The sequence below is a fragment of the Octopus sinensis genome, linkage group LG14 (genome assembly GCF_006345805.1).
Source record: "Octopus sinensis linkage group LG14, ASM634580v1, whole genome shotgun sequence".
Taxonomy (NCBI): domain Eukaryota; kingdom Metazoa; phylum Mollusca; class Cephalopoda; order Octopoda; family Octopodidae; genus Octopus; species Octopus sinensis.
The window spans coordinates 18,253,618-18,278,127 of NC_043010.1; the positions used below are offsets into that span (position 1 = coordinate 18,253,618).

Here is a 24,510-nt window from a genome sequence, read left to right on the forward strand (position 1 = left end):
AAGAAATCACAGCCGACCAACATGGCAGGATTCTTTATTCTCAGATAAAAATTTGAAGGAATTTGTGGCATAAAAATGGTTCTGAGTCCATCAACAACAACTTGCAAATGTTTAACCCTTTTGATACCAACCCGGCTGAAACCACCTCTGGCTCTGTAGTACAAATGTCTTGTTTTCTAAAGTTTTGAATTAAAATCTTTTGAAACCTTAGTCACAATTTATGTTCCTAATTCTAGCTTAATGATAACTAAGTTATTTTACTAAATTCTCTGTTATATTTGAAATAAGTTGAAAGAAACACAGAGCATCTCAACAGAAATATGGTAACAAAAGGGTTAAGTGACCAAATCCTCTCAACTGAATCAGATATCATGATAGGCACAGCCCACCTAGCTGTAAAGAGGTACCATGTGGTAGAGACTGTCCATCTTGCAGCAATTAAGTATCGTGCAGTAAGTACAGACTAGCTAGCTGCAAACAGATACCAAATGATAACACAGCCCACCCAGCTGCAAATAGGTAACAAATAGTGGTACAGGCACCATGTGGTACTACAGGCCACCAAGTTGTAAAGAGATACTCCAATTATTAAAAGTGGAGTTGTTTAGCAGATGCATGATCAAAGACATTCTAGATGTGACTACCATGTTTGGTTAGAGATATGTAGCACTTCATTATAGAATGGGTCCTTGTTTTAAGACAACAGAGAGTGATTCAAGGAAGAGTTGTTTGCCATTTCTAGCATAAAGACTTTTCTACTGGTGTTATTACACAGGGAGAGGTAAAAGGAATGAAGCCAAAAGAGAGAGAGGTGGGTGGAGGGGGAAGAAGGAGAGTATGAAACGAAGAGTAAGGAGCCAAGGATACTGAAGTTGAGGTGAAAGAGTTGAAGTGAGGTGTCTTCACTGCAGCTAATACAGAAATGGTGGCTGACATCTGCAAAAGAAAGAAAGAAAGATTTCATGTTGAAGAAGACTCACATTCCCCTCCTGCATCATCATCATCATCAGTTACTTTTGTTGATGTTTTTATTATTGTTGTTGTTATTTAAGGTGACGAGCTGGCAGAGTCGTTAGCATGCCGGGCAAAATGCTCAGCGACATTTCATCCGTCTTTATGTTCTGGGTTCAAATTCCACTGAGGTCAGCATCGCCTTTCATCCTTTCGGGGCTTGATAAATTAAAGTACCAGTGAGACACTGGGGTCAATGTAATCGACTTAATCCCCTCCCCCAAGCTGCCCTTGTGACAAAAATTTAAAATCATTATTATTATTATTATTATTATTATGAGTGAGAGAGCAGTGCCTGCCACCAAAGTGAAGCTGGGGTACAAATATATGAAGCCCAATAACCCAATCATGAGTACCCATTTGATAAAGGTACACCAGGCAGATGCATCACGACCACATGTGCATGACATGGTGACCTTGGTTACAAACTGACTTTCTAGTTTGTAATCTAGAAGAGGCATTTGGAAAGGCATCACAACTGATGTGCTGGCAGCAAGACTGTTGATTGTTTCTCCAATGATAAACATGAAGGTTGTAGTGTTAGAGTTAGGGCATGTACTCTAAGGAACAAAAAGCTGTTTGATGGCCCCAGGGAGGGGCGCAGAGGTGCAATGCAGTAACAAAGCCACACTTCAGTCTTTGATGGATCAGGAGGGGTGTGTGCCACTTGATTCCCAGTTGATACGAACACCTCACACTACGTCAAAGTGGGTGGGACTCTGATCAATGTGGATCAGTCAAAAGCTTTTGATAATAGGGTCCACCATTAGTACTCAGCAGCAGTCCTCAGGGTGGCTGGTTTTAAGGTCGATTTTCAGAACCAGTGACATTTGCTTGGTGGTCAGAATAAGGCCAACTGTTGAAATTGTTCTGTATTATGCATTCAGTCCATTAAGGGTGCCCTCTCTCTCCCCTTTTGAACATGTTGACCCAACAGCCACTGCTGCAAAAGTTCAGGTTTTGAGGGGCATCACATAAGAACTAGGATGTGGAAGATCCATGTTTGCATATGTAGACAATGTCAGACACCAAAAATATTGAGGTGATTGGCATCACTCTGAAGGAATACAAGGCAGTGACAGGATCAAAAATTAACCAGGAGAGTTATGGGGTCTACAACTTGGTACCAGGCGAGGAAGGTCCATGCCTTCCAACATCATGGAACATTGGACAAATGGACTGGTTAAATGGCTTGGAACTTGGTTTGGTCTAGACCTCCAGGTGGACAAGAACTGGGAAACATACTTCATGACTGACCATAATGAAGTGTTTATTGTTCTGCTTTCTGTGGAGTGTGTGTGTGTGCATGTGGTGTTTCACTGGTCACTCAGTCCATTTGCTGTCAATGTCTGCTACTGTAGAGAGGACTAGGCAATGCCGGGGTCAATGATCCACAGATATGTGCTGAGGCTGTGACATTTCCAGCATTTCCTGGATCAAGTGTAGACCAAGGTCGGGTGCTATCGGGTGCTCACAGCCTTCTGCCAGATGGGTAATGCAGTCAGTGGATATTCCTCTCTGGTGCTCTTATAGAGGATTAATGGTGGGTAAGAATGAAGACGTCCTTGGGAAAATTCTGGGCATTGATGAAAATCAACGAGCTGGTCTTTTCCTAAGGACTTTTGAGTTGAGGTCCAAGGATAATTTCCAGAAATGTCTGGCCTGGCATTGACACTAGGGGGCATTGCCAGTTAGGAATGAAGTCTATAGGCATCGTCCTACCATCAGCCATGTGTGAAAGAATAACAAAACCATTCTGTAGATGCTCATACAATGCTCAAGAACCGTTGACATATGGAGTTATGCCAAACAGCTTCTTTCATGCGTGGGACAGCATAAAATAAATGTTTTACCTGAATGTCGTGTCAATGTTGATGATATATGTTTGATGTCCAGCATCTGACGTCCATGGTGGCTTTGCTAGAGTAGTGGGAGGAGGAAAGAAACGAGAAGAGAAAGAGTGGTGAATACTAGTGGAGAATTTGTAGCAATGATGATGATGATGGTGGTGACAAGATGAATGATGGTGGTGGTGGTGATGGTGATATGAAACATCCCAGAATATACAGTTGATGTTGCCTTACCTTTAAAACCAATGTTGGTCGGATCGACGCTCTGCATATGACAATGTCTTGAACCTTAATATACACAAAGTGAACCAGATCATTCCTTAACAAACAGCTCCAACTGCGATGGCCACCCCCACAGGGTATTTCCAGAAGTTTCTCAGATTTGCTACAATTCCACAATATGAAATTCACCTGTTGGTACAAAAGACAAAATAAATGAGGGAGGTGCTATGTCACCAGTCAACCTGCTAGAAATCACAGTCAAATCTTCCTCAAATAACATTCTACACTCAATTTTGGTAGCTAAAACCCAGTGCCATAAACTTTGCTTGAATGACTCGGGCCATTTGTGCTCTTGGCATCCCTTTATGATGGAACAATGATTTAGAGTACAGACCCAGGTCCAATGTAAGATGTTCAAAGCCTTTTCATTGACCCTGTCCACCTCGCATCCTTTTCCAAAACCTATGTATTTCATATTTCACCAAACACAGAGCATAACTATTTTGGGGTTGTAGTCCTGGTTTGGGAACGGATTCTCCTTTTTTAATGGGTGCCAACCATTGTTGCTTTTCCTTGGAGATGATTATAGGGAACCCACATTTCATCACCTGTCATGATTCTACCCAGGAAAGGTTGGGTAGCAAGTCTATTCTTCAATGATGAGCAAAGGGCTTCTCTCTGATAAAGCTGAGAAGCAGTTTGATGATGAGACCCACTCACCCACTTTAGATGCTTTTCTTAGTTCATGAGGGTGCTTTATGACTAAAGTGTGACTTGAATCTAATTCTTTTGCTACTTCTCATGCAATTTGCTTTGGAATTTCCTCAAATACGATTTTCAGAAACTTAATTTCAACAGAATTTAGTCATCCAAATTAAGGGGATTCTGTGAGAGGAAAATTTCCCAAGTAAAACTCACCAAACCATGTCCAGACACTTAAACCTCCATAGACAGAATGATTATTTCTTGCTGCTTCCATTGTTGAAGAACCCCTTTAGAATTCATACCCTATGCAGTGTCAGGTAGGGGTTTGATCTAAACCCATTTGAAAAGGGTAAAACTCTATACAAATTTCACTTTTGCCGTTTAAAATAATCTGCAAACAAACATCAGAATCTAAAAATTAATGCTTAGTTTACCCTAAGTGTTTAAAAAGTAACCTTAAATCTACCATTTGACATTTCTCAATGCACAAATTAAACAAAGAATACTTACAGAATGAAAGCCAAACAAGAGTAACTCGTCTCCAAAAAGAAGTTTCTCAAACCAATCGAATCCTTTGTAGATCTAAAGATGTAAGAGAGAGAGAGAGAGAGAGAAGAGGAATGAGTGGTGGTGCTCTAGTGAAGAGGGGTACATAGTATAGAGAAGGCGAGTAGGTATGCAGTGGCGGGGGGGTTGATGAAAGTGTGAAAGATTATCTCAGCAACAACAACCATCACCATAACAACACTATCAACACCACCACCACCAACCACACCAGGCACAAAACTGTAACAGCTTCTAAATAATCACTCCACCTGCTATAAAATAAATCAAATTCATCTTAATCAGATTTTAAAAATGACAGGCACATTTTATAATGTAGTCCTAGATACATTATGCCTGAATAAAAGACAGGATAGTCACCAATGGAATGGTTTTGATCATAGGTCTGCTGGATCAAGATTGTCTTTCAAAAAAACAGACTGCACAACAAAGAAAGTTCAAACCCTGCCGATGTCAACTTTACCTTTCATCCTTTTGGGGTCAATAAATTAAGAACCAGTGAAACACTGGGGTCGATATAATCGACTAGTCCCCTCCAGCAAAATTTCAGGCCTTGTGTCGATAGTGGAAAGGATTATTATTATTATTACATATAAGGGTGGTGGATTGACAGAACTTTCACTGCAAACTGCATGCAGCAGTGAAGGCCAGATGCACAATCACATGCATATCATGTCTTCTTTCACTGCGCATCATCATCATTTAACGTCTGTTGTCCATGCTGGCATGGGTTGGACGGTTTGACAAGGCTGGAAAGATTGCTCTGGGCACCATTTGTTCTTCTTTGGCAAGGTTTCTATGCCTGGGTGCCCTTCCTATCACCAACCACTTTACAGACTGCTTTTTACATGGCACCAGCGTCCAACACTGTAGGTGTGTGAGAGTCCATAATATGACCACCTCTACTGGCTAGGCAGAGGAGGGCCATCCCTGGAAGTCCATATCTGCTGTTTATATCTCTGTGATAGTTCTGTTAGATCATGACAATGATGGAATCTTTATGTGATTGGTCAAGCTTCTAGAAATAGTAGCAAATCTACTGTTTTACCAAAGAAAAAATTCAGAAAAAAAAAACAGATGGGATGGCCATGGGTGGAATGTGTGTCATCATAAATCTGCTGAATCAGAGTTGACTTACATCCACTTATGACCACCCACTACTGACAACAATACCAACCTTATTGTTATTCACAAGTTTTAAAGAGCCGTCCTCTGTCACCGTGTATTGCCGATAACGTCCATCTCTCCCAGCCGTGTACAGGTAGTTGTTGTGGTAGCATACATCAGTGACACCTGCCTTGCCATGAAGTTTTGGAAAACGCTGTTCAGGGTGGCAAAGCTGGGTAAAAGAAAGGGGTACAGAGTTATTGAATTTAAATTTGCCTGCTGATATTTACTCCCCCTCTTATTACCACCAACAGCACCTACACCATTTCCCTGCCAGTGAATTCATCATTTCATTACTTTCATATAGTACCAGTAATACATAAACAATTCAATCAGCTGACTTCTCTCTCTCCTACAAGTCTCTAGGAAACTACGGAGACAGTTATTTACATTTATTGCTGTTGTTGTTGTTGTGCAATCAGTGACAGAATAGGCAGAGCTTTTCGACATTCTGTTTCGCCCTGATGCTAATGAGGTTGACTTGGTCATAAATCATCATCGTTTAACGTCAGCTTTCCATGCTAACATGGGTTGGACGTATGACTGAGGGCTGGTGAACCAGATGGCTGCACCAGGCTTCAATCTTGATCTGGCAGAGTTTCTACAGCTGGATGCCCTTCCTAAAGTCAACCCGAGAGGGTAGTGGGTGCTTTTACGTGCCACCGGCAAGGGGGCCAGTCAGGCGGCACTGGCAACGACCTTGCTCGAATCTTTTACACATGCCACCGGCACAGGTGCCAGTAAGGCGATGCTGGTAATGATCACGCTCAAATGTTGCTCTTAATACCCTACAAGCACGGGGCTCGAGTGCCAGTAATGCGACGCTGGTAACGATCACACTCAAATGGTGCCTTTTAAGTGCCACTGGCACGGAAGCCGGTTAGCCGCTCTGTCAATGATCACACTTGTATGGTGCTCTTTGCACCCCGCTAGCATGGACGCCAGTCATTGATTTTGATTTTTGATAGATACCAGTTATATATCTGGGTCAATATAATTAGCAGGCAGAACCATTAGCATGCCAAGCAATGCATTGGGGGTATTTCATCCATTTTTATGTTCTGCGTTCAAACTTCATTTAGGTCAACTTTGTTGCCAATGAAATAAGGAGCAGTTGATCCTTGGGGTAGATACAATCAATTTAACCCTCCTCAAAAATTTCAAGCCTTGTGCTTTATTACTAGAAGGAATTGCATGCTGGGCAAAGGTCTGTCCTTAGGTTCTGAGTTCAAATCCTGCCGAGGTCAACTTTGCCTTTCATACTTTTGGGGTCAATAAATTAAGTACCAGTGAAATACTGGGGTTGATGTAATCGACTCATCCCCTCCCACAAAATTCCAGGCCTTGTGTCTTTAGTAGAAAGGATTATTATAACTATAATAATAATAATTATTATTATTACATATAAGGGTGGTGGATTGACAGAACTATGAGAACAATGGACAAAATACTATGAGGTATTGTCTTCGGTAAATCTCACTAAGGTCAGCTTTACTTTTGATCCTTTTTGGGGTGGGGTCATCAAAATAAAAGGGCCAGTCAAGTACTGGGGTCACTTTAATCACCTCAAAATTGTCAGCCTTGAATCTAAATTAGAAAACATTCATTATTCTTATGAAAATGCCTGAAATCACAGACACAGAGAGAGAGAAAGGATGAAAGGTGAAGAGAGGGTGAAAGGGAGAGAGAGAGAGTGAAAAGGGAGAGATGCCTTACCTGATCAGTAGATTTCCCAAAGGGATACACATAGAGGGAGCCATTGCGATCACCACAAACCATTTGGAGATCTCCTGGAAGTAAACAGGCCGCAGTAATCCACCGATGTTTGCAGGGAGGAAGGCAGAATTCTTGTAATTTTGCCAGTGTTGGCATCAAACTGCTTCTGTGGAGTTTCCAGACGGACTGAAGAGACAGGAAAAAAGGGAAAACTGTGACATTATAGGGGGGACGATGACATAGACATTGATTTTTAATAGGTCCTGGCAGATAGGGACATCATCATCATCATCATCATCGTTTAACGTCCGCTTTCCATGCTAGCATGGGTTGGACGGTTCAACTGGGGTCTGGCAAGCCCGAAGGCTGCACCAGGCCAGTCAGATCTGGCAGTGTTTCTACAGCTGGATGCCCTTCCTAACGCCAACCACTCCGAGAGTGTAGTGGGTGATTTTATGTGCCACCGACACAGGTGTCAGACGAGGCTGGCAGACGGCCACGCTCGGATGGTGTTTTTTATGTGCCACCGACACAGGTGCCAGACGAGGCTGGCTGACGGCCACGCTCGGATGGTGTTTTCTTATGTGTCACCGACACAGGTGCCAGACGGGGCTGGCGGACGGCCACGCTCGGATGGTGTTTGTTACGTGCCCTCAGCACGGAGGCCAGTCGTTGCGGTACTGGCTACGATCACATTCGGATGGTTTTCTTATGTGCCACCGGCACTGGTACCACAAGGATACAAATTCCATTGATGTTCATCTATTTTGATTTGGTTCGATTTGATTTGATTTGATTCGATTCGATTCTCACTTGCCTCAACAGGTCTTCACAAGTGTCACAAGAAGGAAGGTATGCACAGGTGGACTGACTACGTCCCAGGTAGGGACCACGGATTATGGCTTCACTAGTCTTGCCGGGTCTTCTCACGCACAGCATACTTCCATAGGTCTCGGTCTCTAGTCATTTCCATGATGAGACCTAACGTCCGAAGGTCGTGCTTCACCACTTCGTCCCAGGTTTTCCTGGGTCTACCTCTTCCACGGGTTCCCTCAACTGCTAGGGATTGGCACTTTCTCACACACCTATCTTCATCCATATGCTAATTGCCAATGCGAAAGTGCATGGCTTGTGGTTATGGCATTCGGCTCACAATCGTTAGGTTGTGAGTTCAATTCCCAGTGGTGTGTTGTATCCTTGAGCAAGGTACTTTATTTTACGTCAAAAATGTTTTGAGTTCGTATGGGAGTTGTAAATGAATGTAGCTGTCATGCATGCTGTGTTCTTTGTTTTCCAATCTTCCATGAAAAACATGTCTGACCATGGGGGAAATATTATTTTCCTTGGAAACAGGTGAAGGTTGGTGACAGGAAGGGCATCCAACCATTGAAAAATCAGCTTCAGCAAATTCGATCCAACTACACAAGCGTGGAAAAGTGGACATTAAAATAATGACGATGATGAACAAACAGCCCTTCAGACAAAAACCTGTCCAAACAATATTATTGCTGGGATTTTGGGTGAAGTGTTGCAGTGCTGAATGCATTTAGTACTTCAATGTTGTCATCTGCCCATCGTTCTCTTCCAGTTTTGTTTTTCATTTGGGCAGTGACATTAACCCTTTCGTTACCAACCCGGCTGAAACCGGCTCTGGCTCTGAGTACAGATGTCTTGTTTTCATAAGTTTTGAATTAAAATCTTTCACCAAACCTTAGTCACAATTTATGTTCTTAACACTAGCTGAATGATAACTAAGTTATTTTACTAAATTCTTTGTTATATTTAAAGTAATTGAAAAAAACACAGAGCATCTCAAAATACAGTAACGAAAGGGTTAAGAGATGGGCCTGTCTGTCCAACGTTAGCTTTTTGATAGGACACCGTCTCTGGATGTGTGCTAAGGCTTCTTTCATATCATGGTTGCCTGAGGCTCACAGATCGACACAATTGTTTAGGGTCCAGGTCACCTCTTTTTTTTCCGTGAGAGTTCTCTTAGAGAGTTCTCTTAGAGAGCATAAATGAATTTTTCCTCTGTTTCAAATGAAATATGCAGTACTTTTCAATTTTATAATTTTATAATTGAACTTTTATAATTGAAATTTTATAATTGAACTTTTCAATTTTATAATTTATTTATTTTAAAAATTATAATTGCTAGCAAGGATATAATATTTGGACTTGTGACCCTAATACACTAACATATTAAAGGTTTACAAGTCAATGCTGTGCCTTAGTTTTTGCGTTAGTTCTACAAACTCTTGAAATATGCATCTACACTCATCCCCTATTTAGTTCTGTCTTTGATCACACTGTTTACATGGACATATTCATATACGAATTGTCTTGTCTTGCAGTGCTGGCTCTTAATTTTATAGAAAATCCATAGAAAATAAACTTTAAAAGAATTGAAAACATAAATACAAACCAGTGTACCAGTGTGTTCAGAGACCAAAATCTGTGTGTCTGTCAACCAATGGATACTGTAGATCTTTCCGACAACTGAGATATAGAATGGCTGTGAAGTAAGGAAATTAGTGTTGCAGTGACACAATTGTTTAGGGTCCAGGTCACCTGTCAAAAACACAGAAAGAGATGAAACAATAGGATTCGTTGTTATAGTAGGTCTTCAACACTGGAATCTGATTGGAATTCAATGATTCTTGTTTTGTTGTTAATGTTTAGCTGCTATTTCTGGCCAGAAATAAAGCATTTTTGCATAAAAAGTAAAAGTTTAGATATTGACAATTCTAAAAGTATTAATGTTTGCAATTGGTATGGGATGGGTGTGATTAACATGCATACTCACATGTGTGTATATATGTGTGTGTGTATATATATATATAATCATCATTGTTTAACGTCTGCTTTCCATGCTAGCATGGGTTGGACGATTTGACTGAGGTCTGGCAAACAAGATGGCTACACCAGGTTCCAATCTGATCTGGCAGAGTTTCTACAGCTGGATGCCCTTCCTAGCACCAACCACTCCGAGAGTGTAATGGGTGTTTTTAGGTGCCACCAGCACAAGTGCTAGTCAGGCGGTATTGGCAACGGCCACGCTCAAATGATGCTTTTTATGTTCCACCTGCACAGAGGCCATTCCAGCGGCACTGGCAACAACCTCGCTCGAATGGTTTTTCATGTGCCACGAGGCACAAGTGCCAGTAAGGCGACGTAGATAACGATCACACTCGAATGGTGCTTTTTACATGCCACCAGCACAGAAGCCAGTTTGTTGCTCTGGCAAACGATCATGCTCGGATGGTGCTCTTAGCACTCCACTAGCACAGATGCCAGTCATCGAATTTGATTTCGATTTCACTTGCCTCAACAGGTCTTCACAAGCAGAGTTTAGTGTCCAATGAAGGAAAGGTACGCATAAGAAGGCTGGTTATACCCCTGGCATAGGCCACGAGTTTATGGTCTCACTTGGGCTTGCTGAGTCTTCTCAAGCACAGCATATTTCCAAAGGTCCTGGTCACTATGATACACATATAAATATTATACACTTTATACTTACCGCACATACGCATATAAATATGAAAGAAAATTAGCAAAGAGAAGCAAAGACCACTGGTAATATTAACTTATATAATGACTGGTAGTGGTGGAGGCAATGACTGTGGTGCATGTACATACATACATATACAAACACACATATACACACATGTAAAGAAGCATGCATACACACACATCATATCATCATTCTTCATGTTTTCCTTATTGTCCCTCTTGCAAACTGGCACGTTGGGTTGGATAGTCAGGCAGGATCTGGCAATCTGGACGACTGCATCATATTCCAGTGCCTTCTTTGGCATCGAAACAATTTGAATTAAAGAAACGGAACGATAGCAGAATTAGATCCTAAACTCAACAGACACATTTGCCCAATCCCAGGCAAAATCAAAATCATTATTGTCCCCTCTGTGACTTCATAGCAAAACCCATCCCTGGACTCAAATCACATTCATGCATCCATCACAAATGGATGCAGCTTCTTTTGTTTTAATTTTTTTTTTTTATCTTTTCCTTAAAACATTCATACGTTGAAATTCACGGAAGGGACCATCAATATTATTAAGGAACACTGAAGTTCAAAGGATGAAACTCCCCACCACAAATTACAAATGTCCAGACCATACCCTCCACCCCAAAACCGAGTATTTAAAAGAGAAAGGCAGTGAAAGGAGGATACTTACCTGTGGGTAAGATGACCACCACAGAACCATAGAGGTTGCCCATCGCAATTGACTGAGTGTCATGTGACACTGCCAGGCAAGAATAAGACAGAAATGTGTCATCACCTCCGATGACTCTCCACTTGAGATGGGAGAGGCAATACATGAAGAGTAACCTGATGGGAGAGAGAGAGAGGAAAAGTGAGAATGACAAGTAGAGAGGAAGAGAGGGAGCTAGAGTTGATAGAGAAAGAGAGAGAAAACAATGTTAAAATGTAATCTTAATTGATTATAGGTTCAAACATTGAACTGAATGTTGTAGGGCTTATGCTTAGGTAAGAGACCAAACTTATATATATATATATATAAAACTTACTTGGAAGGGGATGTATGGCATTCAATCATATAATAATATAAATAATATATATATCTCTATATATATATAAACGGCAGTCTGTGTGTCTGTCAGGTTGTACCCTCACCCTGACTTTCAACCGATTCTGATGAAACTTGACACACACATAGCCCAATGTCATAATTCAAAACTAACGCAGCAAAAATTTTGAAAAGTTCCCCCAGTTCTGAAAAAAATCGATAAATTCGACATGGGGTCGAGAATCTAAGCTTTTTATATGCAACACATTTTCTGTCAGAGACAGCTAGGAACATCGTATACATAGAAGTATTCGAGTGAAGAGAAGACATTGCAACCTACACATGCGCCTTCGTTCCCTGGAGGGAAAGAACTAGATTGAGATTAGTCGTTGCCTACTAGGGGCTCTTACATACCCGGGCAATGCCGGGCTATGCTGCTAGTATATAATAAATGTGCATATATACATATGTATATGTACATACTTACATCTATACGTATATATATATATATATATTATATATATATATATATATATATATGCATATGTGGGCACAGGACGTCACGAAACGTGTACATCAAAAAAAGTACGAAGCACAAGTACATGGAACATGAACTATTCTTTTGAACAACAAAAGACACAAATGGAAAACAAAACAAGCAACAAAGAATGGCCCTTCATCAGTTGTTGGCTCTAGTCTCATATTTCAAGCATACACATTTTGTGACGTCCTGTGCCCACATATGCATATATATACACATATATATGTATGTACATATACTTATATATATGTATGTACATATACTTATATATATATATAATAACAAGTCTGTATATCTCACTTAACTCATGTACTGAGGTTTTCATCTGAGGGAAAAATCTCTCAAGTCCGCTTGATAAGGGCTGACCTGGTGTTAAACAATATATATCTAAATCATACATTATAACACCCCTACCCATGTGTGTGTGTGTGTGGGTAGTGGTGAAGAGAGAATCAACAGTACGTTGGACTAAATATCTGGCAGTATTTGTTACTGCCTTTTATGTTCTATGTTCAAATCCCATTCCAGTTAACTTTGTCTTCCATTCCTTCTGGGGTCAGTATATGTCTCCATTCCCACATTAAGACGGTGGAAATGTTCCATGGTAGAGACAAGAATATGTGACTCACCGAGTCATTCAGGTTTCAGATATTACCATCATCATTATGCTGTTGTGGGTTAGATGGAGGTGAGAAGCCGGAGGGCTGCACCCAGCCCAAATGTCTACTTTGCCATGGTTTCTACAATGGGATACTTTTCCTAATTATTTCATTTATTAGTTCTTTTGAAAGAAATTAGCTTGACAGAATGATGTCTGGTTGGTTAAACTTTCTTCCACACACACACACACAGAGCACTCCTGAAAAAAAACAATAAAGGAAGCAAAAACAAGGCAAGAAGAGTAACAAGTTAACTCACCCACTGTTGGCATTGATTAAAACTGTGTTGAAGTTTAAATAAGTTACAGAACGTGGAAAGTCTTCTTGGTTGCTTGTGTGTGGCTGTAGAAGTATAAACACATCATATCATAACAGAACAACTTGGGTTCCAGGCCATTCTAGCAAAAACAAAGTGAAGAATGAAGTTTAAATAAGAAAATTTTAAACCATTCTAGCAACCTCCATCTGTCTAACACCCGTGGACATGTTTACAAAGTCAGAAAACAGCACAGCTCCCATGACTTTCGGAAACATTTTTTCATGCTAAGAGTTGCCGAAGCGTGGAACAAACTGCCAGCATCAGTTGTTAGTTGTCGGAGCACTGCATCCTTCAAAACTTCCATGCTTCCTGAGATTCGCCAACACAACACCTGATTTTCTCCCCTCCATACACACACAAGCATGTATCTGACTCATACACTGTTCACTTCCCAGACATTTGTACATTAAGGCACATGCTTTATACGCACTTTTGAAAAGTTGTGGTGCACCTGAGCACTGTATACAATAATTTCATTATTATTATTATTATTATTATTATAATCTCGATGTAACCCAAGTATTTTTATTTGGCCAGTATGTTACAGGGTAAATTTTAACACATTTCAAGGTCCTGGTAGACTTACTTTTTCCTATTATCAAATAGCTTATATCTGTACATATCTACTACACTTGATTACTCTAAGATGGTAATTCTGTTTTTAGAGTTTTTAAATCTCCTGGACTGACACACAATGCCACCTGTGCTGGGGCAGTGACGTAGGCTGGCAGCCATAAGAATGTCAAGTTCCTCCACGTAATTTCTCTGGATTAAAAGAGGTGCTGGAAGAATAGTGGTTAGGGTTACCTGTGTACATATATATGCTGAAAAGATCCTGGCTTTAAGGGTATCGCGAAAGGCCTGGTTGGAAGCTCAACCTTCCGAGTTCTTTTTACAGGGCTTAGAAAAACTGAAGGACCAGTGCAATAAGTGTGTGAATCTGAGAGGGGAATATGTTGAATAAAATCATAATTAACTGATCCTCCTCTATTTTCTTATTTTCTTTTACCTAAAGCCAAGAACTTTTCAACACTCTATAGTATATATCTATCAGTGTTTGTGTGTGTGTATGAGAGAAAGAGACAAATAAGGTGGCGAGCTGGCAGAAACGTTAGCACGCTGGGCAAAATGCTTATTGGTATTTCATCTGAGTTCTGAGTTCAAATTCCGTCGAGGTCAACTTTGCCTTTCATCCTTTCAGGGTCAATAAATTAAGTACCAGATACGCACTGGGGTCGATGTAATCGACTTAATCCCTTTGTCTGTCCTTGTTTGTCCCCTCTGTGTTTAGCCCCTTGTGGGCAATAAAAAAAAAATCTGTGTGTGTGAGCGTGTGTGGTAGGCACAGGTATGGCAGTGTGTTTAACTCTTTAGCATTTAAACTGGCCAGATCTGGCTTTTCACACTTACTTTGCAATGTCATTCTAAAAATAAACAATCACATCTTCAAAAATCTCTAAATTACAAGATAATCCATGATTAATTCAAAGCAATCTGAATAAATAAGCTTTACATTTGACAGAGTAATCTGGATTCTAAATGGTTAAGAAGTTTACTTTTGCAATCGCATGGTTTTGGATTTGTTCCTGCCATGTGGCAAATGACTCCTTCCACAGACCTTGGCAGATGGAAACTGTATGGAAGCTCATTCTTTCTGAGAAACAAGTAAGGACTGATGACAAGAAGGCATCAGGCTGCAGAACCCCACCTCATAATATTTTGTCCAACCCATGCTAATATGAAAAATAACCCCCCAAAACACGCATAAAAATGAGGCAGACAGGCAAGTAGAAATGTTTGTATAAATCATAAAAATTACGTTACCAAGATAGACTTGTCCAATTTCAGGTGTGTCTTGCTAATAGTTTTACAATTTTCTTCCACATTTCCAATGTTCCAAACCCGAATGCTGCAGTCACCTCCACCTGTTACCTGCGAATGGAATCCAACATGACATACATTGTTATTATCTCAAGAAGAAATGACACCAACAGCAACAGGGATCCTCTATGTGATCATTCAACTTGCTAGAAACAACAGCCAAATCTCTCTCACAAACAACCTTAAAAAGTGAAGACTACATTGGATAACTGGCTCCAGTCATTCCTCTGTAGCTAAACTGGGACACTGCCTTCAGTTGTTTTACTGGATTACTGAAGGTGACCTACATTTATACTTTGTGGACCCTAGCTAACAGTCAACAAAAGCAACTGCACTTTAGGTCTCTTTTCTCAAGCTATGAAAACAGTTCAAAGTGCAACAGCGTCGACCCTGCTGGAGTTTCCCTGACTGCCTCATGTGTCACCAAATGCAAGATCACCAAAGTATTTATTTCATCAATTCCTATCTATTGAACTGCTAAGTTACCTCCACCTCATCATCATTGACATAAAAAAGCACAATCCAACAACCCCTTTTTCATGGGTCCTGACAAAAGATGAAATGGGATTGTTATAGAGAAAATAGGTTTCATCATGAGGCGGTTGCTGTATCAGAGTTGACCTGAGGCTAAACCTTAAAAACAAGACCCTTAATATTAGTAGATGTTTTTACAATAAGAGTAGTTATGTTGTTGGTGATGGAGGTGTTAGAAAATATAAAGCACCAGACTACATATCTTACAGTATTGTAGCTTAATCCTTCTCATCTCAAAGATTAAATCATAAATAGTTAGAACTGCTTCACAAACACCAGGTATCTCTTCAAGATGCCAAATTATTTGAACTTTGACCAACTGCTGACCTTCTACAAAGCTGAAGTATAACTGGTATTACAGTACTTGTCACATATATGGACAATACTGTACTGCTTACATATTGGGAACGTTACATACAATACTGTATTTTATTTATGGTGAGCTGCTGAATAGCAAAACCAGTCATCACAAGAAGGACCTGTCTCTTGTGTCAGTTCATAGTGTCTACCTTTCTGGTCTCTGCTGCTGAAGAAGAAATAATCACTCTGAAATGCATACATCCACCAGTCTGCTTAAGGAGAACTGTATTTAATACTTATTTGTCTCCAGCAAGAAATTTTCTCCACCATCACTAAATACAGTGAATGGCTTTCTTGTGGGTTCAAATAAGCCTGAAGCATATTTGAATTGGTAACAAGTTTGTATTTATGCACTTCACTGTTTAGTGTTGTCAGCCCATATGGTGCTCCCTTATATCTTCGTTTGTACCACTGTCACACACACACACACAAATCTCCTAAACTCACATTTCAGTTCTGCCACAAATCTAGGCTAGTGTTGCTATAGTTACACAGACACAAATAGCTAAGACCCACACCCAAAACACTTCAGCGCCGGTCAGTTGATGTTCCTTTTCCTCTAAAGTTCTGGTTGATTCAACTCTCATCATGTTGCAACCACAAACCCTCAGACACACTGTCATGGCCACTGCTACCCTGAACCCTCTAACAATATACCCCTATCAAAACATCTCCACTGCTCTCCAGATCCAATACTAAATATTCCACTCCATCCTGCCTTGAATTGTCACCCACTGAAATTCCTTTCCTTCCTAGCAACATTCATCAGCCCCTTTCCTGCTGATGAAACAGTTTTACCATATGGGGCCTTTTTACAGCTAAGTGGACTGTACCTGCCACATGGTATGATCCCCCCACCCCCATACCGCACTGTTTCCCTCACAACTCATCAACCCTTCCCCAGACACCTTAACCATTTCCATTCCATGATTGTAAGGCTTTTGGAATTCTCCACTGACCAACATAGATTTTTCCACATGTTTTGATGGAGAAATGTTTTTATTGACCATGCCCCATAGCAATCTGTTTAGTGTAGGAGGGTCTAGAAAGACTGTAGGCACTGTCCCCGTACTCCTCCTTCTAACTAAACCCTTAATAAGAAGGGTTTACTCACTGCAATAGTTTCTTCTTCATCTATGGCCAGGCTCCAGATACTCTTGCCCTGAAATACAACAACATCTACATACATTATATAGACATACACATGTAAATGTATAGACACATACAGAAAGCAACAATATCTCTAAAAAAAAAAGTAATAGGGTGGCTAAATTACTATTAATCTAATATTATTTAATCAATCTCATGTTAGTTAAATTAGCAAATAGTTTCATACCAGAGATGGAAAACTAAATCCAGCAATCATCAGAAATGGCTGCATGGAAGAGTATGGCCTGGAATCTTTGTTACTGTAGGCCTGAAAGTGTTACATTCAGATTGGTTTTAAAACCGTGTGTGGTTGCATACATCCAGGTGTACGTATTCAGGCTGGTATGTAACAAAGTTGGGTGTACGGGGAACAAACAACTCCTCACATTGTGTCCAGTGGAAACACTGCCAGGGGAAGGACTAATGCTTAAATTTTAAACTGACCAATTTACTAAATCATGAGGGCAGGAGCTAACCCCTCACCTTTAAAGTTTAGGTAGGAGACGTGGCTAAATGGAGTTCTTCACTATGATTCTTTTCCCAGCCAAGCAGAATCTACACCTCCTACTGCTGTTAGTAGTAATGGAACGCACTTGCATAATATCCCCCGATGTCATAATGTGCAGCACTTTCCTTCAATGTCTATACATGTCTCACTAGGAATGTCATAAGATGCCTCTCTTGGATATTAAATGAGGACATGTGGTTGTTGAACCTGGTCCTGAAGCATAATATAGTATTAATAAGGTAGACCCAGGAAGACATGGAACGAGGTGGTCAAGCATGACCTTCGTACGTTGAGCCTCACAGAGGCTATGACGAAAGACCAAGTCCTCTGGAGATATGCTGTGACTTCGAAGACCCGACGAATGAAGTGAGTTCATGGCTTGCAGGATGGCCTGCTGTGCTAACCTTGGATCGTAGAGTGACCTGCTGTTCTTGAGGAGACCTATTGAGTCAAGTACGTTAACACCAACATCAAACGAAAATTGAATGGAAATAGTAGTTAAGACACCTGTGCTGGTGACATGTTAAAAGAAAAGCACCGTCCAAATGTGACAGATGCCAGCGCTGCCTGACTGGCGTCTGTGTCGGTGACATGTAAAAGCACCAACCGATCGTGGGCGTTTGCTAGTTCCCTCTGGCCCCCGTGCCAGTGGCACGTAAAAAAGCACCCACTACACTCACGGAGTGGTTGGCGTTAGGAAGGGCATCCAGCTGTAGAAACACTGCCAGATCGTACTGGAGCCTGGTGCAGCCTCCTGGCTTCCCGGACCCCAGTCGAACCATCCAACCCATGCCAGCATGGAAAACGGACGTTAAACGATGATGATGATGATGAATAACAGCAACAATATGAGAGAAAGCCCCTGGTCCATCAGAAATTACTGCTGAGCTGCTTAAAATATCTGGAGGAGTAGGATACAACCTAGTCACCTGTGTAGTTAATCATGAGAGAGTGATACCTAATGATTGGTGTAGCAGCATTATAGTTAACTGCTACAAAGGCAAAGGTGATGCCTTGGACAAGAATAATGACAGAAGTATGAAATTGCTGGACCAGGTCATGAAAGTTACAGAAAGGGTCAAAGGATCATAGCTCAACGAATTAGGGAGAGAGTTAGCCTAGATAAGATGCAGTTTGGTTTTGTGCCAGGGAGAAGCTCTACTAATGCTATATTCCTGGTAAGATAACTGCAGGAGAAGTATTTAACCAAAAATAAACCTCTGCACTTGGCTTTTGTTGACATGGAGAAAGCCTTTGATAGGGTCCCTCGGGAGTTCACTGCAGAAGCTATGGGTAGGTGAGTGGTTGGAGAGAGAGCTGTCCAAGCCATGTACAGGGATGTTGCTAGTAAGGTGAAAGTCAGCAATGAGTATGGCAAGGAACTGAGAGTACAGGTAGGAGTTCACCAAAGATTGGCTCTCAGCTCCTTCTTGTTTCTCATAGTCCGTCAGGCCATAACATAGAGGCTGCATGTGAAGGAGAGAGAGAGAGAGAGATGTAGGAGGAACACAAGAGTGAGGAAAGTGGTGTGACAGATGATTAAAGGTTGAGATTGTTGTACCAATGAAACTGCCTTCAAATCACACCTAAGCCAATCAATAAAGTGTTGGTGGTGGTGGTGGCAGAAGTGTGATGATGATGGTAGCAACATTGTGGAGTGTGAGGTGGTGGGTGGGTTAGGGTTATAGTATGAAGTGTTAGAGATGGTTGTATGAAAGGACAGAAAACAGAGATGAAAATCAAAGAAAAAAAGAGACCAAGCTGAAGTCTTGAGGATGTCATCTATGTGACCTTTGACCCACCTTATGACCTTTAAATTTCTGAATTATTTGACCTTCTGCATTCCAAATACAACAAGCTGCATCCTGGGAAAAGAGGACAGAAATGAAACAAAACTATTAAAGAGAATTTTGCAAAATCAATTTACTACTGTTGTTAAAGAACAGTGGCTTCTCCCTACTGGTGCCAGTGGTGAGAAGCCACTGGGAATAGGTAAGGATGTATAGGACAATGACAAAAACAAACACAACAATAATTGTATGATGGAAAAAGGCTGTGCGGCCACACGATGGGCAGATATGGGGGTAATGCATAGAACAATGAAAATGTAATACAGGATGGAAATGAAAACGGGACAAACAGAAAGTCAGAATGAAAGATGAAGAAAAAAAATAGGAGCAGAGAGAAACTTGACCAAGAGAGCCGTCACCTCACCATTGACAATTAGAGAAACTTGACCAAGAGAGCCATCACCTCACCATTGACTCCGTCAGTCATGTTTCTCTGCTCCTACAGATTTTATACACCATTTGGTTTCTTCATCTTTCATTCTGACTTTCTATCTGTCCCTTTCTTCTTTCCATCCTATTGAACATTTTCGTTGTCCTTTGCATTACCCCTTATTTGTCCATCTTGTGGCCACACAGCCATTTTTTTGTTGTTGTTTATGTATAATTATTTTATGTTGTCATGTTTGTTTCTATCACTGTCCTGTGTGCCATTAGCTATTCCCAGTCGCTTCTCACCCCTGGCGCCACCAAAAGTGAACAATATCATTGTTAAAGGCGCAAAATTGTTATGATCTTTTGGACGTTGACTGATGAGGAATTAGCAACAAATTTTTCGTTTTTTGTGTTTTTGTTAAATTTTTGGAATATATATGATGGCCGTCCACTCGTGATCGAGGAAGACCATTGCTGACCCTCAAGAACATTGTGCGCTCTAAGACTAACTTACATTCTGCATATGCAGCTCTGTTGGTGGCTAATGAGCCCTGCTCTTGACAAGCATACACAACTGCAAACATTGCAGACCAAGCTTTCCCCATTCACTACACTAGCAGTGCACTTCAAGCAACACGCTTAAGTTCTTCATGCAGAATACGTGCTCTCTCTAAAGTGTCAAACCCCGCTCCTTAACCTGCTTCTTCCATCTGTGGTGATGACAGGCAGTGCTCTCCCAGTCAGTCTCCTGCATATCACAGGCCTTTAATGAGGACTTGACACAGTCAAATTGCAGCCTTAGTTTCTACTGGGGTCTCTTTCCATTCACAAGTTCCCCATTTAGCATATTTATATATATATATATATATATATATATATATATATATACATACATACATACATACATATATTCATGGTTTGTTTTTAATGTTGCTATGGATTTGAAGGTTTGCTTTACAGTTATCATTACTGACCTGGGTGATCTGATATCATGCATGCGAGGCCCAGCATCCTGAAATCAGTTTTCGTTAGTCAGATAGAGTTATAGGCCCTTACTTAAGAATCGCTCAGTAAAGCTAGACAAAACAACATACTTCTCCAATGCTTATGATTCCAGTCGTTAACAGTCGAGCCCTCCATACTCTTGCTGAGTGGCCATATAATACATGGACAATTTCACTGGTGGCCATCGCCCAGTCTTCAGGCCAAATAGATTCAGGAGCATTCTTCCCTTGGAATGTGAGCTTCCATACTCGGATACTTCGGTCATCCGAAACACTGCACATCAGTTGTTGGTGCTGATGGTAATGGATTGAGAAAATCACTCCCTGGATAGAAGCAATATGAATAAAAGAAAAAAAGTATCAACTTTGAGTGCAACATTTTAATTGAAGATACATAAAGGGAGGGGAATAGTTCTCTATACATTTGAATATCTCTAGGGAGAGGGTGAATCGTTAGTAAAAGGGACCATTTGAGATTCATGACTGGAAAAAAAACATAATTACACCCTTGACTGAATAACATTGGACATGAATAGAAATAAAAAGCAACAATATCTGGATAAGTCATACTAGGAATATGATTGGCAAAGTGAATATAAGCATTGATAAAGTATCAAGCATTAAATGTAGGAGTTTAGTGAGAGGACAAAGGTTCAATCCTTAGGTAAGGTAATAAACACTGGCTCAAGCAGAACAAGTGGGCAACACCACATGTTGGAGACTGGTCTTGCTATGGTCAACTCTAAGAGAACAACTAAACTCCATGGATTTATTAGCAGGTTTGGTTCCAAGTTCCAAAAATATTATCGAATATGACAGATACCAATAAAAGGGTCCAGAGGGCAAATTGACTGAAATATTGTAATTAACAAGGAAAACGAGGAGACTGATCTGATTCTATCAGGGTATAATATTGCGTAGTACACCATCCAGCAGACAAGTACTTTGGTATATGTGTGGAGTGAGGGAAGGAAGGAGAGAGGGGAGAGAGAGAGGTAGAAAGAGGGAGATGTAGAGAGAGGAGGAGTGGAGAAAATGTGAAGAAAACAAGTCTAGAGTAAGGTGGAGGGCATAGATGTAGAGTGCAGAGTAGTGGTAGGTGTGGAAAGGAGGTAGGGTGAGGAGGTAGTAGAAGTTAGAAGCTAAAGAACCAACTCACCTGATGTCCTGTGAAGTATTGCAATGGCTTACTGAAGGTTTGACCAGAGTGATCAACTGTGGTGTTGACCACAGGTGACCACACTACAACCTGGTTGAACACTGTACCAGAAGCTAACAGCAGCTGGTTCCAACTGACTCCTATAAAATGTGCAGAGTATCTGGTTAACGAGTTAAAGATTACAGAGATGCTGTTTAACCCCAGGTCAGCCCCAGGAGGGTATAATTTGAAGGAGAGAAGGTTGAGATAGATGTGATGTCATTGTGGTTGGGTTTATGATGATGACATTACAATGTAGGAGTGGCTGTGTGGTAAGTAGCTTGCTTACGAACTACATGGTCCAGGGTTCAGTCCCACTGCGTGGCACCTTGGGCAAGTGTCTTCTACTATAGCCTTGGGCCAACCAAAGCCTTGTGAGTGGATTTGGTAGACGGAAACTGAAAGAAGCCCGTCATATATGTATGTATGTATATGTAAGGCGGCGAGCTGGTAGAAACGTTAGCACGCCGGGCGAAATTCGTAGCCGTATCTCGTCTGTCGTTACGTTCCGAGTTCAAATTCCGCCGAGGTCGACTTTGTCTTTCATCCTTTCAGGGTCGATAAATTAAGTACCAGTTACGCACTGGGGTCGATGTAGTCGACTTAATCCCTTTGTCTGTCCTTGTTTGTCCCCTCTGTGTTTAGCCCTTTGTGGGTAGTAAAGAAATATATATATATATATATATATATATATATATATGTGTGTGTGTGTGTGTTTGTTTGTCCCCCCAACATCGCTTGACAACCGATGCTGGTGTTTTTAGGTCCCTGTAACTTAGCAGTTCGACAAAAGAGACCGATAGAATAAGTACTAGGCTTACAAAGGATAAGTCCTGGGGTCGATTTGCTCGACTGAAAGCAGTGCTCCAGCATGGCCACAGTCAAATGAGTGAAACAAGTAAAAGAGTAAGGGTGAGTGAGTACAGTCAGAAGACAAGAGAGAGAGAGAGAGAGAAGCAATGAAAGGATACAGAATACATTGTTCCTGACAGTGAACATAATTAAGCAGTTGGTCAGCTGTCCAATTCCATTGAACAATGACATTGTGGCCCAATGTAATGGCAAGATTGCTGTTTGGACATTGGTCAGTCTGGAAACAAGATGGAGATAGAGGCAAAAAAAATATAGGAGCAAAACACAATTTAGAAAACTGTACTAAGATATATTTATAGAAATTAATTTCAGAGTATTAGATAATTATTATTCAATTATTAAATTAAAAATTACGTGTTGGGTGCATGCGTGTATATCAAAATGATGGGGTTAGAAGTTAATAATGTTGCTCGTACATTTGTCAGCCATCGAACATCCCAGATCCAATCCTGAAATTCTCGACTTCTGTGTTCCTCTGTGATTCTGTTAAAAGAAAATATTCAGTAAATATATATATATATATGTGTGTGTGTGTGTGTTTGTCCCCCCCAACATCGCTTGACAACCGATGCTGGTGTTTTTAGGTCCCTGTAACTTAGTGGTTCAACAAAAGAGACCGATAGAATAAGTACTAGGCTTACAAAGGATAAGTGGGGTGGGGGGACACAGGGAGAATTGGTAAATACTTCCATCACCACCCTAGACATTATCATCTCAATATGGGGTCTTCTACTCGTTTGATCAACCCAGTAGCTATAGCAACCAAATCTCTCTCAATTCATTCATCACCCTCTTCACAAAATAATAAGAAAAAAAAACATTGGACAATGTAAAGCGGGTAATAACACAAAAGGACAGGGTGGTCATGTCTGGAATGGATTTGATCAGAGCTCATGAGATGAGATGAGTACATAACAAGAACTCCACTACTTCCACTATCCTCAGCATCACTATCATCATCATCATCATCTACAACATCCCCACAACACCATAACAAATACCATTACCACACCACCACCACCCTCAACAAATACCCCACATCCACACCACCACCATCACTGCTACCATCATCATCATTGTTCATGACAAGCAATGGTTCCCCCCAACCCCCACCCAAACCGGTTATAATGACCATACTGGATCCAGAGAATAAATAACAGCAGTAAAAACAACATAAAAACAAAAATATTTACCTTTTGCCAGAATAGGAAACAATATTGAGTATCTTCTCACCATAAATGCAGAGGAAACCTTCTGTGGGGGTGGTCGTGGTAGTGGTGTGGTCTGAAAATGGAAATGGGAGCAGTAATTTGGTTAGGGTGGTGGTGGTGGAAGAGGAGTAATTAGGGAGTAGAAGTGGTTTAGATTAGAGCAGTGGTGATGGGGGGGGGAGAAAAGAGGAGACAGTATGGTCACATGAAGAATTAGGGTAACAGTTCTAACCAGTCAGGGCTGGCCTAACATTAACAGCTAT

General features: G+C 40.9%; 1 protein-coding gene across 2 annotated transcripts in view; it reads right to left on the reverse strand.

The window, feature by feature from the left end:
* Positions 1-24,510, reverse strand: part of LOC115219028 (WD repeat-containing protein 6) — an 82,725-nt gene that overhangs the window by 53,356 nt on the left and 4,859 nt on the right. For both annotated transcript variants that reach the window (XM_036508705.1, XM_029789070.2), the window contains exons 3-19: positions 24,230-24,320; positions 23,453-23,519; positions 23,135-23,253; positions 22,125-22,284; positions 21,056-21,289; positions 19,542-19,604; positions 17,197-17,244; positions 15,132-15,239; positions 13,248-13,330; positions 11,435-11,589; positions 9,661-9,806; positions 7,236-7,421; positions 5,530-5,691; positions 4,299-4,370; positions 3,096-3,272; positions 2,865-2,931; positions 868-936 (exon numbers count right to left, since the gene is read on the reverse strand). In XM_036508705.1, the coding sequence (XP_036364598.1) occupies positions 868-936; positions 2,865-2,931; positions 3,096-3,272; positions 4,299-4,370; positions 5,530-5,691; positions 7,236-7,421; positions 9,661-9,806; positions 11,435-11,589; positions 13,248-13,330; positions 15,132-15,239; positions 17,197-17,244; positions 19,542-19,604; positions 21,056-21,289; positions 22,125-22,284; positions 23,135-23,253; positions 23,453-23,519; positions 24,230-24,320 (2,007 nt within the window). The remainder of the gene's footprint in view (positions 1-867; positions 937-2,864; positions 2,932-3,095; positions 3,273-4,298; positions 4,371-5,529; positions 5,692-7,235; positions 7,422-9,660; positions 9,807-11,434; positions 11,590-13,247; positions 13,331-15,131; positions 15,240-17,196; positions 17,245-19,541; positions 19,605-21,055; positions 21,290-22,124; positions 22,285-23,134; positions 23,254-23,452; positions 23,520-24,229; positions 24,321-24,510) is intronic.